Source organism: Narcine bancroftii, chromosome 3 (genome assembly GCF_036971445.1).
Source record: "Narcine bancroftii isolate sNarBan1 chromosome 3, sNarBan1.hap1, whole genome shotgun sequence".
Taxonomy (NCBI): Eukaryota; Metazoa; Chordata; class Chondrichthyes; order Torpediniformes; family Narcinidae; genus Narcine; species Narcine bancroftii.
The window spans coordinates 125222494-125241044 of NC_091471.1; the positions used below are offsets into that span (position 1 = coordinate 125222494).

General features: G+C 43.1%; 1 protein-coding gene across 2 annotated transcripts in view; it reads left to right on the forward strand.

The window, feature by feature from the left end:
- ccdc149a (coiled-coil domain containing 149a) overlaps nucleotides 1–18551 on the forward strand; it is a 114503-nt gene that overhangs the window by 24810 nt on the left and 71142 nt on the right. Inside the window, exons 1-2 of one of the 2 annotated variants that reach the window (XM_069922817.1) lie at nucleotides 17492–17646; nucleotides 17746–17907. In XM_069922817.1, coding sequence (XP_069778918.1) covers nucleotides 17848–17907 — 60 coding nt within the window. In that variant the 5' untranslated portion in view covers nucleotides 17492–17646; nucleotides 17746–17847. Of the gene's footprint in view, nucleotides 1–17491; nucleotides 17647–17745; nucleotides 17908–18551 lie in introns of those variants that run through there. The other variant, XM_069922816.1, reaches the window with a different exon arrangement.

Sequence of the window (18551 nt, forward strand, 5' to 3'; positions counted from 1 at the left end):
TTGTCTCAAGGACTATTTCTAACCTTATCACTCCCTCCCACAGTCTCCAACCTCATTGTTTTTCCTTCCCTGTACTGCCTGGTTCAACCTCCTATCCAAGCTACACAAACACAATTATCCAGGTATATCTACATGCTCCTGCTCCATTGAACTAGTGTCACCTTACCTCGATTATTTTGTATCCCCTTGTCCAGTTCCTCCCTACCTACATCCATGATTCCTCACATGCCTTCCATCTCTTCAATGACTTCCAGTTCGCTGAACTTGACCACCTCATTTTTACTATGGATGTCAAAACACTACACCTCTATCCCCCATACAGAAGGTCTCAAAGCCCTTTATTTGTTTCTTGACAAGAAACCTAACCAGTCCCCATCCACCACTCTCCTCCTCCTCCTGGCAGAACTTGTTCTCACCCTCAATAACTTCTCCTTTGAGTCATCCCACTTTCTCCAAATCAAAGGAGTAGCCATGGGTACCCACATGGATCCCAACTACACCTGCCTTTTTGTTGGCTTTGTGCTGCAAGCCAACAGAGACAAGGCTCCTCAACTCTTCCACCGCTACATTGACAACCACAGTGGTGCTGCCACATGCACCCCCCCCCCCCCCCAATGAGCTCGTCAACTTTATTCACTTTGCTGTTAACTTTCACCCTCACCTAAATTCACTGAGTCCACCTCCAGCAGCACTCTCCCCTTTTTTGATCTCACTGTCTCCAACTTGGATGACAAGCTTTCTACAGATGTTTTTTACAAACTTACCAACTCTCACATTACTTTGATTAACTTTCTTCACACCCAGCTCCCAGCAAGGATTCTATTCCTTTCTCTGAATTCCTCTGTCTCCATTGTATCTGCTCTCAAGATGATGTCTTTCAGTCCAGATCATCCGAGTGTCCTTTTTCCAAAAAGTGGCTTCACCTCTACCACCATCAACTCAGCCCTTACCCGCATCTCCTCCATTTGCCCTGGCCCCCTTTGTCACTAGACACAACAAAAACAGGATTCCCTTCATCCTCACCTACCACCCCATCAGCTTCCGCATCGTACACATTAACCTCCACAATATTTATTATCTCCAACATAATCCCACCACAGATGCATCTTACCCTCTCCACCTTCCATAGGGATGCTTGGATTTCAGATTTATTGTCAGAGTGCATCCATGACATAACAGACAACTCTGAGATTCCTTTTTCCTGTGGGCATGGCAGAATTACCTCTAATTGATAGTGCAAAAAAAACTGTACACAGTGTAAACATGTAAACAAATAAAAGGACTGTAAAGAGTACAAAAAAAATCAATAAAGTGCACAAATAAGAGTCTGTGGTCGGTGTGCTGTGCCCTGAACCAAAGAAAAACCACACAGAAGCTGTGAGTGAACTGAAGCAACCAACTGACTTTACTGGAACTCTCCGAGAGCTTATCAGTATGACCCCATGATCCTTTGCAGCCCCCCCCCCACCACCCCAACCACCGAGACCATTGTGACGTCAGTTCTGTGCGAGCCTGAACCTCCATGTCCCGGTCCGCTTGTGGATCAGTATAGCCTGCTACATGACCCTTCACCTCCAGAACCGGTGTTCAGAGGTCCTGAGTCCACAGTTTGTACATTTGGGTGGCCAACCTCTCCTTCGCAGGGCTGGAGCTGGTTGGTCGAGGTCAAGGTGTGCTGGTTTAAGGCGATTGACTGTGCACGTTTCCTACCTACTCCCAATGTCCAATAAGCATGTAGTCCCATTGTGTCAATACACCTTGTATGGATGCTGATGGGGCATCTGGTACACACCTCTCCTTATGAAGACATATTCACAGTCTTTGGGATGTAGGATAGAGCTGGACCATGGCGTGAGGTTGGTACGGGGGCCAAGGTGCCCACCTTTTCCATAGACAAGCTCAGTGGAGGATATGGCCAAATCCTCCTTCGGTACTGAGCGAATGGCAAGGAGCACCCAAGGCAGCTTGCCCACCAAATCCAGGCCTCAGAGCCACTCCATGAGGGCCATCTTCAAATGCCAATGGAACCTTTTCGCCAGGCCGTTAGACTGTGGCTGGTAGGCCGTGGTGTGATATAACTGGGTCCCTATGAGCTATACCAGCACTGCCCATAGACCAGACGTGAACTGTGCCCCCCCCACCCCCCCATCCGACGTGATATTGAAAGGAAGACCGAAATGGGCTATCCAGTTGGCGATGAGAGCCCTTGTGCAGAATGTTGTGGAAATGTCTGAGAGCGAAACAGTTTCCGGCCATCTAGTGAATCTGTTTACCATCGTGACTCTGGAAACCAGCAGCGGCCTGATGATGTCCATGTAGATGTGGTCAAATCATCTGTGTATCGGCGAGAAGGATAGAAGAGGGGCTTTCACATGCCTCTGCACCTTGGATGTCTGACAGTGCAGGCAAGTTCTGACCAAGTGGCTGACCTGTTTACGCAGGCCATGCCTCATGAATCTGTCTGCACCCGGATGGATGCGTGGGCCAACCCATGTAGTGCATGGAAGATGGGATGCCTTCACATGGCAGGAACAATGGGCCTAGAAGCTGAACTCGAGCGGGATGGTCTAAGTATTTATTCTGCTGTTGTTGGCGGCAGTGAGGTACAGTCCCGACTTCCCGGCATGGGTGTCTCAGTTCAGGGGGGCAAGATGCTGACCTCTGCCCCTGTGCCCATGAGGAAACGCAGCCCTGAGTGCTGGTTCCATAGATAAAGGAGGCTTTCTCAGCGGCCAACCATTGTACCCATTATTGACAGCCGGCCCTGGCATTTCTGGATGGGAGCAAGGTGGACTGCAGCGGCGGGCTGCAGAACCCCATTTCTGATGGTAGAAACACCACCACTCCAGGTTTCAGTCTTCACCTGCTGCAGCTGTCCCTAGGTGGAGTGGGTGTGATGTAGCAACTAGGTCAATAGACGGCCCACTATATTGCTTGGCGTGCCACAGGACAACCGCACGGGCTCCTAACCTGGGTGGTTTGCTGAAGCCGTCATCCGTGAAGAGTAGATGGATGTCTTCTGGCATCTGTTCAAGAAATATCTGCTCGAACAGTAAGCAGGGCCTGTAGCCATCCATTAATGCCAGCATTTCATTCATAAGGGTGGAATGCGTACAGTCAACCAGGCTGACCACATGGAGCAGCCGTGGTTGAAGGTGTGGATAAGGAGGGCCTTAATCGCCTCATATCTGTCAACAGTTGGTGGCTGATGTAAGAAGTTGATGGTTCATTCACCAGTCTCTTGGTCGAGCGAACTGATCTTGTGGAGTCTGTGGTGATCTGCCTGACCTTAAACTGGGCCTCAGCCTGTTCAAACTGGACTAGTGGCTGTGAGTCCAAAAGGTCGGCAGCTTTAGCAAGACTGCGTTCGGAGTGCTTGTGTCATTCATCGTGGGGTCCAAAATGCTGTTGTGCGGTCTGTGTGCTGTGCAGCGAACCAAAGGGAAAAAAAAACACACAGAAGCTGTGAGTGAATTGAACCAACCAACTGACTTTACTGGAACTCTCTGTGTGCTTATTAGTATGATCCTTTGCACCCCCAACCCTCCACCAGGACTATTGTGACATCAGCAAGTGTAAGCCTGTATCTCCATGACCCGGTTCACTTGCGGATCAGCGCATCCTGCTAAGTCCTTAAATAAGTCTCCGATTGAGTTTGTCATTGAGGAGACTGATGGTGGAGGAGTAGCAGCTGTTCCTGAACTTGGTGGTGCTAGTCTTGTAGTACAGGTATACGATCCTTTATCCAGACATCTAAAATCCGGAAAACTTCAAAATCCGGCAAGTGGGGACCGGCGGTCGGGGGAGGCGGCCGAGAGACCGGCAGTCGGGGGAGGCGGCCAAGGGACCGGAGGTTGGGGGAGACATCTGGGTGGCCGAGGGACCGCGGTCGGGGGAGATGGCTGAGGGACCGGCGGTCAGGGGAGATGTCCGGGCGGCCAAGAGACCAGCGTTTGGGGGAGGCAGCCAAGGGACTGTGGTTGGGGGAGACAGCCGGGTGACTGGAAGTGGGGGGGTGGGGGGTGGATACAGCAGCACAATTCGAGTGGGCTTTCCGAAATCTGGAAAAATCCGAAATTCGGAACACATTGTCCCTCAAGGGTTCTGGATAAAGGAGCGTGTACCTGCCCTATACCTCTTTCTTGATGGGAGCAGGGAGAACAGAGCAGGTGCTGGGAGGTGTGGGTCTTTGACGATTGCTACTGCACTCTGACAACAGCATTCCCTGTTGATGGACTCAATAGTGGGGAGGGTTTCGCGTGTGATGTCCTTGGCTAGGTCCACTGCCTTTTGGAGGGATTTACACTCAGTGGTGTTGATGTTCCCATACCTGACTGTGATGCAGGGAGCCAGTACACTTTCCACCACACCTCTGTAGAAATTTGTCATGGTTTTTGGTATCATACCAAACCTCCACAAACTCCTATTTATTCACCCTTATTATTTGCTTTAAGACAGCAAGCACTTCCTCCTCTTTAATCTATAGGTACCATGACCTCCCTGCTTGTTTTCCTTACTTCCCATGACTCTGTGCCCTTTCCCTGAGTGAATACTGATGGAAAAAAAACATTTAAGCTCTCTCCCATCTCTTATGGCTCCATATATAGCCAACCACTCTGATCTTCAAGGGGACCAAGTTGTCCCTTACTATCCTTTTGCTCTTAATATACCTGTAGAAACCCTTAAGATTTTCCTTCACATTGTCCCACAAAGCAATGTCATATCTTTTTCTAGTCTTCCTGACTTCTCTCGAGGTTTTTCTTGGATTTTTTTAATACTCCTGAAGTGCCTTATTTTCTCCATATTGCCTATACCTGCTATAGACATCTCTCTTCTTCCGAACCAGATCCCCAATATCCCTCGAAAACCAAGGTTCCCCGTGCCTGCTCACCTTGCCTTCAATCCTGACAGGTACATATAAGCAATGTATTCTCAAAATGTCATCTTTGTAGGTTCTCCACTTACCTCGCACATCCTTGCCCGAAAACAATTTGTTCCAATCCACGTATTCTAGATCCTTTTTCATTTCTTCAAAATTGGCCTTCCTCCAATTTAGAATCTCAACCCAAGAACCAGACCTATCCTTCTCCATAATTAACTTGAAAGTAATGGCATTATGATCACTGGACCAAAATGTTCCCCAACACATACTTCTGTCACTTGTTCTGTCTCGTTCCCTAATAGGAGATCCAGTATTTTACTCTCTCTATTGGTACCTCTATATATTGATTTAGAAAACTTTCCTCAACACATTTGACAAATTCCAAGCCATCCAGCCCTTTTACAGTATGGGAGTCCCAGTCAATATGTGGAAAGTTAAAATCTCCTACTATCACAACCTTATGTTTCCTGCAGCTGTCTGCTATCTCTCTACAGAATTGCTCCTCCAATTCCTGTCTATAATACAACCTGATTAGTGGATTCATACCTTTTCTGTTCTTCAACTCCACCCATATAGCCTCTGAGGTTGAGCCCTCTGGTATTTCCTGCCTGAGTACAGCTGTGATATTTTCCCTGATGAGCAATGCCACTCCTCCTTCATTTTATCCCCCCGTCCATCACCTCTAAATCAATGGAAGCCCGGAACATTGAGCTGCCAGTCTTGCCCCTCATGAAACCAAGTTTCACTAATGGCCACAATGACATAATTCCATGTGGCAATCCACACTCTAAGCTCGTCTGCCTTTCCTACAATACTCCTTGTATTGATGCATTGAAATAGATGCACCTGAGAACACTTCTACCACATTCCACCCTTTGACTTCTAACAGTGCATGCAATTTTAACATCACCGTTTCCCTCCTCCACTCCTCTATCTGCTCTGGCACTCTGGTCCCCATCCTCCTGCAAATCTAGTTTAAACCCACCGGAGCAGCACTAGCAAGCCTTCCCACAAGGAAAATTAGTCCCCCTCCAGTTCAGATGGAAACTGTCCGGTCGGAACAGGTCCTACCTTCCCTGGAAGAGAGCCTAATGATCCAGAAACCTGAAGCCCTCCATCCTACACCACTGGGGTCTAGAGGTGAGAAAATCCAGGATCCAATTGCATAGTGAGATATGAGGCCCAGGTCTTGGAGTTTGCTGATCACTTTTGAGAGGCTGATGGTGTAGAATACCAAAATGTAGTTGATAAAGAGCATCCTGATGTATGCATCTTTGCTGTCCAAGTGTTCCAGGGTTTTGTGTAGAGCCAGCAAGATGGCATCCATCATAGACCTGCTGCTGCTGCCTGATATGCTTCAACACCAGCCTCCCAAAACCATTCATCACTGTGGATATGAGTGCCTCTGGTTGATAGTATCTTTGGCAGGTTTGGGCACCACTGTGATTGAGGCCTGTTTGAAGCAGATGGGTACTTCACCCTGTTGGAGTGAGATGTTAAAGATATTGGCCAGTTGGTCAGCACAGGTTTTCAGAACTAGGCCGGGTACTCCATCCGGACCAGATGCTTTCCTTAGATTTTCTCTCCTGAAGGCAACCCGCACATTATCTGCTGATATTGACAGTAGAGGATCTTCAAGGGTCATGTGAATGCACAATGGTTCTTCTTTGTTCTTGTGATCAAATTGGGCTTTGACGGCATTGAGCTCATCTGGGAGTGAAGCTCTTTTGGCTGTCCCCTTCTACACCCTAGCAGGTTATGTCATTTAGTCCATGGTACCAACTGTCGTGTGTCTTTTGTTGTTTTCATTCTTGTCAGCAATCTCTACTTGTATTATTTCTTCTGGCAGTAGACAAAAAAAACGTAGCATGCATTATAGAATCATAAAAATGTGCAGCAAAAAAATGGCCTCTCGGTCCAACTCATTCACGCTGACTGTGATTTTTTTTTTACGCTCACCCTACTTGTCCTAACTCCCTCTTATTATTGTTATCGCAGTACACTTGTCCAAGTGCCTTTGTCTGCTTTTGCTATCTCTACTAGCAGCTTGTTCCAGATATTCACCATCGACTGTGTGGAAAAACATTGCCATCAGGTTTCCTTTAAATTTTTCCCCTCTCAATTTAAACCTGTGCCTTCTTGTTCCAGACTGCCATTCCCAAAGAAAAAGACTATCTATCCTACCTATGCCCCTTGCAATTTCATAAACCTCCATAAGGTCATTTCTCAGCCTATCCAATCTCTCCTTATAACTGTAGCCCTCCATTCCCAATAACATCCTGGTGAAACTCTTCTGCACTCTCTCTTTCTAATGCTAGTACCTCCTTACTATAGAGCGGAGACCAGAAGTGCTCACCATGTTCCAAATGCAGTTTGTACTTTTACAATATGATGTTCCAAATCTTCTCAATGCTTCAGCCTTTGAAGCTGAACATACCAGATGCCTTCTTCAAAACCCTATCTACCTGTGTTGTCACTTTCAACAGACTGGGCTTGCACCCCAAGAGCCCTGTGTGGATCAATAGTTCCAGGATTCCTGCTATTTACTCCATATGCTTGACTAGAATTTGACTTCTCGAAGTGCATTATCTCACGCACAGCTCTGTCAACTTTCCAGCTATTGGATCACCTACAGTTTCATGCAAGTCCCTTAAATATACTGCATTACAAACAACACCAACACTGCAATGCTCCACTTGTTACAGCTTTCTGGTCATTAAAACACCCATCTACCATTACCCACTGCCTCCTATCACTAAACCAGTTTTGGATCCAATTTGAGAACATGCCTTGTGTATCTTATGCCTTAAACTTCTGGACCAATTTAACATGTGGGCTCTTGAAAGCCTTAATAAATTTTGTGTAAACCACAACTACCTTGATGCCTTCATTAAGAATCTTAGCAACTAAAATTCCAGTGTTTTAACCCTTTGGTCTCCAGCCAATTTTAACCTATCATAATATATACCATACTCTGGACCGGGTCCACAGGTAAACCTATACAGTATGAATATCAATATGAACCAGCTGGTGGGTGAGTATAAAATCAGTCCCAGGGATTATGGAATATATGCACTTGTTGGTAGTCCTGCAAATCTGGGACATGGAGTATATGTGCTTGTTAGTAGTCCCTGAAAACTGGGACATGGAGTCCAAAGGGTTAAATAATAATTGTAAAGAAACAGTGGTTGATACACAAGTAAAAGACAGAAGTCTGCAGACACCGTAACTGAAGTAAAAACACAATGTTGGAGAAACTCAACAGGTCAAAAAATGTACTTTATGTAGCAAAAATAAAGAGAGATTACTGGTGTTTTTGGCTTGATCCCTTCATCAAGGTAAGACAAAATCTCTGCAGGCACCTGAACAAAATTTTTAGTTGAAACATAAAGCTAGGCTAACTCTAGAGTCTTAAGAGGGGTGGCTACAAAAAATATGAACTCACTGGTTTTTGAATTTCAGACCACATATTTTTGATTGGTTCCCATTGATTTAGAGGGAGCAAACTTAAATATAACATTCACGAAATGAGGGAGAGAGAAAAGTGATAACTATAAAGCAGGTATCTGAATAACAAGGGAGAATGCTGTAACAGACATTTAAAAATTATTCACGTCATTTAGGAAATCATTGCAGACTGTTGTAAATAGAAATTATGCTTGACAAATCACTATGCAATATCTGAAGTTTTAACCAGCTGAACAGATAAGGAGGAAACAATAGATGTAATGTATTTGGATTTTCAAAATGCATAGGCCCTGTACCAGAAATTGTTATAGAGGATTAGCCATGTGGAACCTTGAAATAATAGCATGGATTAAGGATTAATTAACATTCCAAAGGTAAATTATTTTTGCATTAGTGGTTTCTAATTAGTGAGGTAAAAAGAGGATCGATGCTACAATCTAAGTTAATGACATGGATAAGGAAATTGATTGTAAAGCATCCAAAGGCAAGTGGGATAGAATGTTTTGAGACTGGAAAGGAAAATGGAAAAGTTAAATGTACATGTAAGAATGTTCAGGTGGAGTACAATGCAGAGAAAGCATATGTTCATTTGTAGGAAAATAGAGAGAAGTAAATTATTTTATCAATAGTTATAGACTATAAAATATTCGTACACAGAGGGATCTGGATCTCCTTTTATGTCACTCATGTAAAGTTAATGTGGATACAGAAATTATGCTTATTTAATATACAGTTAAACTCCTGGTATTTGGCACCTATGGGGATTGATAGATACCAGATAAGTGAATTTGTCAGTCGCTTGAGATCGCTTGAGATCGCATGTTGCATGATTGGCAAACTAACCACTAGGTGGTGCCAATTTTAAACTTTTGTACTTTTTACTTGTTTATTTTCAGCAATTTATTTTCCACCCATTTCATGAGCCTGCTTGAATGCTGGATAGCAGGAATTTTTACTGTACTTCAAATGTATGGAGCTTTGATAAGACCACACTAGGAATATATAATTCTCATATTCATGCTTAAAGAAGAATAACTTGCCTTTGAGGGAGTCTATGAAGTTTTATGAGACTTTAGTGAGATAAGGAGAATTATCCTATGAAGCCAAATAGACCAAACACTATTCTCTACAGGTTAAAAAAAATAAGTGACATGCCTACCCTCAAGAAATATTGAATGTATTCCGAGAATAGTTAGAGTATAATTTGGAAACATTTGATTGAGGAAAAAGGTTCACAATTTCAGAAAAAACAGGTACAGACATCAAGAAACTTACTCAAAGGCCTATGAATGTTTGGTTGTTGAGTATATTTCAATATGTTTCTGAATGTTATGTGTACCAGGGGATGTGGGGAAAGTGAGGGAGGAGGATGTTGGAAGGTGGAGTTGAAGTGCAAGATCAGGGGCAATATTACTGAATTATGAAGTATTCTCAAATGACTGAACAACTACTCCTGGTGCCATATCTAATATTCTTATTGATCAAGTAGATGACAGCTGTATTACAAAAAATGTCAGGAGCTAACTGAAGCTGTTCAGTACCCTTGCACGCATCAACATATTGTATAATATCTAATCAGCCAAGCTTTGTGAGTATAGATTTTTTTTGCTGTTTTGGTCCTCTATCTAAATTAACTTGATAACCATGTAGAAATGGTAATGAGACTCTGTTACAGTGGTTGGTCAACAAAATTGATGTTCATTAAATAGAATGTTTTACTGGGTATGAGTGAAGTATTATGGATATCCAGGAGTGATTGCAAACCAGAAATACCATCATGAGGATTTCATAGTTGGGAAATAATACTCTTATGAGAAGATGATCAAGAATGCATAAGAAAATAATAATCCAGTAAACTTATTGTTTAAATTAAAAGAGAGAGCCAGTCATTTGCCAAATTTCATATCCTTGACCATATGCAATTCCCAAACCCATTTCCTTTGATACAAGAACACGGCAAACTTTAATTCAAAGAAATCTCCTTTACAATTTTTGTAGCCCTTTGTCTATCTCAATAAGGCAATATTCAAAAATAACAACAATCTACATCAGTGCTTTCTTTCCACACACATACCACCCTATGCCATTGGTGCTCTGTGATTAGTAAGGGATTATTTAAGGTGGTATGTGAAAAAAGGTTGAGAATCACTGCTCTAGACCCAATTGTCACTGAAATATTTTGCTTGCGGAAAATCGTCATTGGCCTATTTGCTTTGGAGTTATAAACTGTGCACATAATGAGTCAATTAGGTATGATGAGAAGAGGATTTTCAAACGTTTTTTTTCTTTCCACTCACATACCACCTTAAGTAATCCCTTACTAATCACAGAGCACCGATGGCATAGGGACCTGTTTGAAAACCACAGATCTACATAAATCTTATACCAGTGGAAGATTTTAATCACTGAGGCATATAAGTTTATAGTCCTTGAGATATTGGAAATGAAAAATTCAACTTTCATCTGCTATCCCTTCACATAGCAAGCCCAGAAATTGCCCCAGACATTGGGCCGGATTCTGACTCTGTGTACGAGATTTCAGGTGCCTTGGCACAGTACTGGAGCTGACAATTGTAAGGCTTGGTTCATAAGTGGGATTTTGGCTGAGGGCAACTGACAAAGGAAGTCCAAATTTCTTCCCCTGTGGACCTATGAGCTGGAGTGACAGCAGGGAAGTAAACATGGCCCAAAGGAGGCCAGGTTGGCCTGTGTGCCTATAAAGTAAAATTAAAACAATTGTGACCTCTCTCACCATGCCCTGCACCATACAAGGGAAACAAGGGAGCAGGCACTTGATTCTTTAAATCCTACACTACCATTTCTCTTCATTACATAGAATACTACAGCACAGTACAGGCCTGCTGGCCATCAATATTTTGCCTACCCATATATTCCTTAAAAATATGTAATAAACCTTCCTTACCCCATAACCCTCTATTTTTCTTCCATCATGTGTCTGTCTAAGAGTCTCTTAAATGTCCCTAATGTTTCAGCCTCCATCCCTGGCAAGGTATTTCAGGACCCACAACTCTCTGTGTGAAAAAGCATATCCCTGATCAGGGGAGCAGTGGTAATTTTTTAGGTACCGGAGCTCATCAAAAACGGTGACAAGGAGGTGCCGGAGCCGCCCCCTGAGGTGCCAGAGTGATGTCCTGGTAAGCTCCAACAAGCACTTCACCCCTGCCCCTGATGTCTTCCCTAAACTTACCTCCCTTCACTTTGTACACATGTCCTCTGGTGTTTGCTATTCCTGACCTTGGAAAAAGGGGATGGCTGTCCCCACTATCTATGCCTCCCATAATCTTGTTGACCTCCATTAAGTCTCCTCTAATCTTTCTTCACTCCAAAGAGAAAAGTCCCAGCTCTGCTAACCTTGCCTCATAAGACTTATTTTCCAATCCAGGCAACGTCCTGGTAAATATCCTCTATACTGTCTCCATAGCTTCTACATCCTTCCTATAATAAGGTGACCAGAACTGAACACAATACTCTTAAGTATGGTCTCACCAGAGATTTGTAGAGTTGTAACATGACGTCTTGTCTCTTGAACTCACTATTCCTATCAACCTGCGCAACAACCTTGAGAGATCTATTGATTTGGATCCCAAGGTCTCTCTGTATTCACTTTGAACTTCCAAAATGCATCAGCTCACACTTATACAGATTGAACTCCATCTGCCATTTTTCAACCCAACTCTGCAACTCTACATCCTGTCTATATCCTTTTGTAACTTACGACAACCTTCAGTACCATCCACAACTCCTCCAACCTTTGTATCATCCACAAACGTACTGACCTATCCATTTGCCTCTTCATCGAGGTGATTTATAAAAATCTCAAAGAGCAGGGGTCCCAGAACAGATCCCTGCAGAGTTCCACAGTTATTGACTTCCTGGCCGTCCACTACTACTCTCTGTTTTTTACAGGCAAGCCAATTTTTTATCCACACAGCCAAGGTTCCAATGGATCCCATGCCTCATGACTTTCTGTACGAGTGTCTCATGGGGGAGCTTGTCAAATGTCTTACTAAAATCCATAAAGACCACATCTACCTTATCAATTTATTTTGTTACCTCCTCAAAAAACTCATTTAGACTTGTGAGGCATGATCTTCCCTTCACATCGCTATGCTGTAGACTTGAGGAGACTGTACTATCCTTAAGAAACCTCTCCAAAAGTTTGCATACCACTGACTAATAATTCACTGTTCTAATAATTCCCAGGATTCTCCCTATTACCTTTTATTAAACAAGGGGACCACACTTGCCATTCTCCAATCCTCTGGCACCTCCTCAGTGGCCAAAGAGGACTCAAAGATCAAACCACTGCCCCAGCTATCTTTTCCATCATTTCCCACAGCAACCTGGAATAGATCGCATCTGGCCCCAGGTACTTATTAATCTTAATGTTTTTAAGAAGATCCAACACTTCCTTACTCTCAACATCTTCCAGCCCACAGGCCTGTTCTATTCTGGCCTCACCCTGATCAAGGCCCTTTTCTCTTGTAGGACATCCCCAACCTCCAGGCACATGTTGACTCTTTTATCCTTTAGCAGCACCACCTTCATTCTTGTCATCCTTCTGTTCTTCACATACGTACATACAGTGTGTCTTGTGTTTTTCCTTAATCCTACTTGCCAATATCTTCTCATGTCCCATCCAAGCTTTCCTAATTCCTTTCTTAAGCTCCATCTTGTTACCACATACTTCTCATGAGCCCTTCCTGTTTTCTGCTTCCTAAATCTAATGTATGCTTTCTTCTTCCTCTTGACTGTCTGCCTCATCTGTTTTTTCAACTACCATTCCCTTTTCCTACCCATTTTTTAATTGTTCCAGTTGGACAAGCCTATTATGAACCCAGCAGAAGTGGTCCCAAAACTTTCTCTACATTAGTTATGTGCTTTTACCCTTGAATGTGTATTTCCAATTTACTCTTGTAGGTTCCTGCCTCATCCTCTCATAATTAGCCCTTCCCTAATTAAGCACTTTCCCATTTTGTCTGCTTTTATTTCTCTCTGTAGCTATGCTAAATTGACAAATTCAACCCACCTATCCCTCTTGCAGCCAGGAAGTGCCAGTCATTATTAGGGGAGTTGAAGTCTCCCTTAATTAAAAACTGTATTTCTTGCACCATTCCAACATTGGCCTGCTTATCTGATCCTCAGTGTCCAGAGGGCTATTTGAGGGTCAATAGACTACTCCCAATACAGTGTTGCTCCTTTCCTATTTCTGACTTCCACCCACATCAACTCAGTAGACACTCAAGCTGTAGCATCCTTCCTTTTTAGAGCCGTGATACTATCCTTAACCATTAATGTTACTCCTCCACTCTCCCACCCATCCTATTCCTTTTAAAACATCTAAACCCTGGTGCCTTCATCAGCCAGTTCTGCCCTTCTGCCAACCAAGTCTCTGCAATGTCACAACATCGTAGTTCCACTTACTGATCCATGTTCTTAACTTCATCTCCTTTATTCCTAATACCCCTAGTTTTGAAATAGACACATTTCAAACCCTCTAATTGACTACTTTTATGTTTTGTCCCCTCCCTGTCATTCCTCACAAACTCAGAACACACTGCATCATGCTTTTGACCTTCTGCCCTCATCTCTGCATTCACATTCTGGTTCCCAGCTCCCTGGGAAACTAGTTAAAATCCTTCTCAACTTATTTTTATATTCCATCGTCAGCACCACATCCCTACTTCTGTCTATGCATTGGTCTCTACATGGACCACAACATCTGCTGCTCACCTTCCCTCTCCAGAATGAGAGTCATCCCTGACCCTGGCACCTGTGAGGCAACATACCAACCGGGTGCCTTGATCTCATTCACAGAACCTCCTATCTGTTCACCTAACCAACAAATCCCCAATCAATCACCATTGCTCACCTCTTCTCCCACCCCCTTCCCTTCCCTTCTGAGTCGAAGGGCCAGACTCTGTGCCAGAGACATGACCATTACTACTTGTCCCTGGTAGAACATTTCCCCCCATTCCCCCCCCCCCAACAGTATCCAAATCAGTATACAGGCAAACCCCACTAAACGCTACTAAAGGTGATTTGAAAAACTGCGACCATTTCCTGTTTTTCACTTGTGATTATTCAGTTACCGCGAGATCTCTGGAAATTTCTGGAAAATTCAAGTTACAAGTAGATCGTGTGAATGACCCTAAATAAAATATGCGCAAATGACAGTCAGACTTAGTGTGTGCCCCCATGGATAAAAGAAAATGTGGAAAAGAATCGGACAGTGATATTAAAAGGAAAAGAAAAGCAATTAATTTAGAAGAAAAAGTTGAAGTTATTAAACGACATGAAGACAGCGTGAAGATTGAACACGATCTGGACTACAATGAGTCAACGATATGCACAATTTTAGGTAAGAAGCACGACTATAAAGAACAAGGTTCTTTGCATCAGTTTCTCTAAGCGTGTAAATTACTCAAAACAGAAGTCCATTAATGAGTGAACTGGAAAGGCTACTTCATCTTTGGATTGAAGATGGTAACCAAAGATTGTACAAAAAAAACCCCAAAGCTTTAAACATCTTTTTGATGTTAAAGAAAATAAATTTCAGGGGGATACGAAACTTTTGCTTCAAGTTTAGGTTGGTTTGACCGCTTTAAACATCGAACAGGATTATACAACGTATGAATTACTGGGGAAGCTGCTTGCTGCTTGCTGCAAAATTTCCAGAAAATTTTCAAAAAGGATTTGAACTTGTTGAAGCCGCCAAGGATTTTAAAAATCTAACTATCGATCCTAACTTGGAAAGAAGCTTGGAAGTTCACAGCAATTTAGCAAAAGTGATCTCTAGCTTAAGGAAATTGTACAATGAGGGGGAAAAAAAAAAATCAAAGTCTGTGCAGTCAACTTTGGGCAAATATATTTCTCAGAAATAGTTTAGTTATGATATTATTATGAAATAAATGAAAAATATCATTATAGGGAGTGGTGCAGAACGGTGGTTGTCTGTGAGCTGAACCATCAGAACTGCTCTCTGTCTGTGCTACATCCGGTTGAGTCTGACGGCGCACTGCTATCCGGAGTAGGTGGGATTCGGGTCCTTTGCCAAGGCACCGCTACACACCCAACCAAAAGTCTACCATGCTGCTTAGCATGCCACAACTCATAGGCATGGGCTGATAAGCGACAAGGGTCATTGAAGTCTTCGTCCGCAAGCAGCAAACCGATGTCTTCTGGCATTTGTTTGAGAAAAAGTTGCTCACAAAGCAGACAGAGCCTGTGTCCATCCATGAGCGCCAGCATCTCGTTCATTAGTTTGGAAGGAGTGTGGTTACCCAGGCCGTCCATATGGAGAAGTCATGCTGCCCTGCTCGCAACTAAGACGCCAGTTTGATAATGGAGAGGCTCGGTTCGCCACTCATAATTATTTTTATTATCCTTAACAATTTTGGCATTATATGCAGCTAAAAGTTTTTAAAACATGATTTTATTAGTCTTGATGCATAATCTGAAAGATCAGGATTCATTGTAATTATTCCCATTGATTCTATTAATCACTTAATGCGCATTCATCTTCTGTGTGTAAAAATTAGGATGAATTAATCGCGTAACGCAAGGTTTGCCTGTACTTATTATTGAGGATAACTGCCACAGGGGTGCTCTATCTATTCCCCTGTCTGTCTATTCCCCTTCCCTCTCCTAATAGTCACCCAGCTACCCACCTCCTGATTTTTGGGGGTGACTTTCTCCCTGAAACTTCTGTCTATCACTGCTCCTGCATCCCCAATGATCCAGAGATCATCCAGCTCCAGTTCCCTAACTCATTCTCCAAGGAGCTGCAGCTGGATGTACCTCTTGCAGGTGTAGTCATCAGAGACAATGATGCTGTCCCAGATTTCCCACTGCCCTATCTTTGATAAGGTGCAAAGATACCACCTGAACCTTACCTTACCTGAACGAAGCTTGACCTCAGCCTTTGCTACCGGAACCATATGAAACAAAGCATCAAAGTCCCACTCCTACATTGCACCAATGATACAATGTCCGCTCTACACTGGCCGCTCTGCTTGAGCTTCCCCTCTTTTTATTTGTTACTGCCCCTTACCTGTCGTACTCATTTCCACAAATCACCGTTCTGTTTAACACTTAAATTGTCCTGAACTCCCTTTTTAAATGCATTTACCCAAAGCTTGGTTCCAACACTCACTGTTCTCCCGAATCCTTTGCTCCTCCTCTTTCACCAACGGTCCTGAGGAGCAACACCTAATTTTACGTCTCTCCAGCCAGATGGCATTAACATTGAATTCTCTGGTTTCTGCTTGCTTACTCCCCATTCGTCCTCCTTTCCCCATCTCTCCATTCCTCTAGCTCTAGCTCTTCCCTCTCCATTCACAAAGCCATTCTCCTTTCCCGTTTACTGGTGTGCACTCCCTCTCTTATCCACCTTTTGACTCCTGCCTGTGGGATAATGCTCCTCTACCCACCCCACAGTTGGTGCCAAGGGGGGGGGGGGCATTTGCTGGCAAGGCCCCTCGTGAGGTGCTTTGTCCCCATATGCTAGTGGCCTTCACTCGCCCTCCCCCACCCGCATCACTAGCATCCAGCTTGATGCATGCCAGTGACTCTCCATGCAATAAAAGCAGCACTTTCAGCTGCTACATCAGAGGGACGGAGGAGGTTTTATTCCACCCTGCATGTAGGTAGGCCACCACCAGCAACTTCCCCCCACTGAGCAAGTTTACAACTGTCGGACTATGCCCCACATGGTTAACATAATGCCCACCTCTCACACTTGTTCTGGTGCCGACCCTGCCCCCACACCACCATTTTGTTCAGGCACCTGCCTACATTTTGCTCACACATCGATGAGGGGCTCAAGCCCATAATGTTGATTATTGTTAGGTCTGCTTTGTTCATGAATGAGTGAGTCAAACACCAGACTGAGTCGAAATCAAGGTTCTTTGTTCTTTATTGCCGGATTGTAACACTTGCAACTAACAGTGTTAGTTGGAGAAGGCGCATTCTGCCGTTATCAGCAAGTGGTGTTTTTTATATACCTTAGGATACGTACTTAGTAAATTATCATACCATGACATTGTCCAATGAATAAACTGTTGCTGTCCCTCTCTGCTAGCCTCCTGCACATCAATTTGTCATCCCCACTCTTATCTTGAGAGTACAAGGTCACAACTGCATCTTGTTACGGCCCAGCACTGGGTGACTCCCTCTACATTCCCAGCTCATGATGTTTTTACCTAACATTATGCATCTTTATCTTTGCTACATAAAGTACATTTTTTGACCTGCTGGATATTAGAAGCTACCTGGTAAGTTTAATGGTGAAAATTACCACTTCTTTTGTAATGGACAAAATCTAAAATTTGGTTTTCCTTTGACCTAACTTCAACATTTTCCTTCTGTTTCAGTATTTGATTTGCAAAAGGAAGCTGGAGAGTAAGAAGGAAGCTTTACTGATTCTTTCCAAGGAACTTGACACATGTCAACAAGAACGGGATCAGTACAAACTCATGGCTAACCAGCTACGGGAACGCCATCAATCACTGAAGAAAAGGTATAGGGAACTCATGGTAAGATATTATTTAAATATACAAAACTTTGCTTACCAGACCATATTTGGTGAGAGAAAGACAACTGTAATTTTAACAACTGCTTTTTGAAATGCTTTTTACGTTTTTATACCAAGAGGTTTAAAGTGAAAATTTCCAAAGAGTACAGAGGTAGAAAAGTTTAAACATTTTGTTTTCATAAACTTTGTAAACTTGTTAAAAACTAGATATCACACAGAGGTTTTAATGTTTATTGTTATGCCTGTTAAATATAATCTCGTACAGTATATGTGTATCAATCAAATTTTCTACTAGACTGTATTAATCAAAAATAAGTTAACGCATGTTTTTCCCCCATGTATTCTGAACATATAGGAAATTTTATATTTAATAGCTGATGTCTATTGATGCACAATAATCCTTTAAAGCATAAAACATGGTTACAATTTCCATGTAATATTTCCTTGGTCGAAAAGCACAGAATAACAATTATTCAAATTCTCCTTAATATGTTCATTTTAAAAAGTGAATTAAGATGAATTGAGGAATATCTGTTCAATCCTCTTTAACAGTTGGTGAGTTCTATTACAAAAAAAAATCAACTCAGTTTATCTTCTAAGATTACTTCTCTGCTTCCAAAGATAAAATAAGCAGAGCTGCTGCAG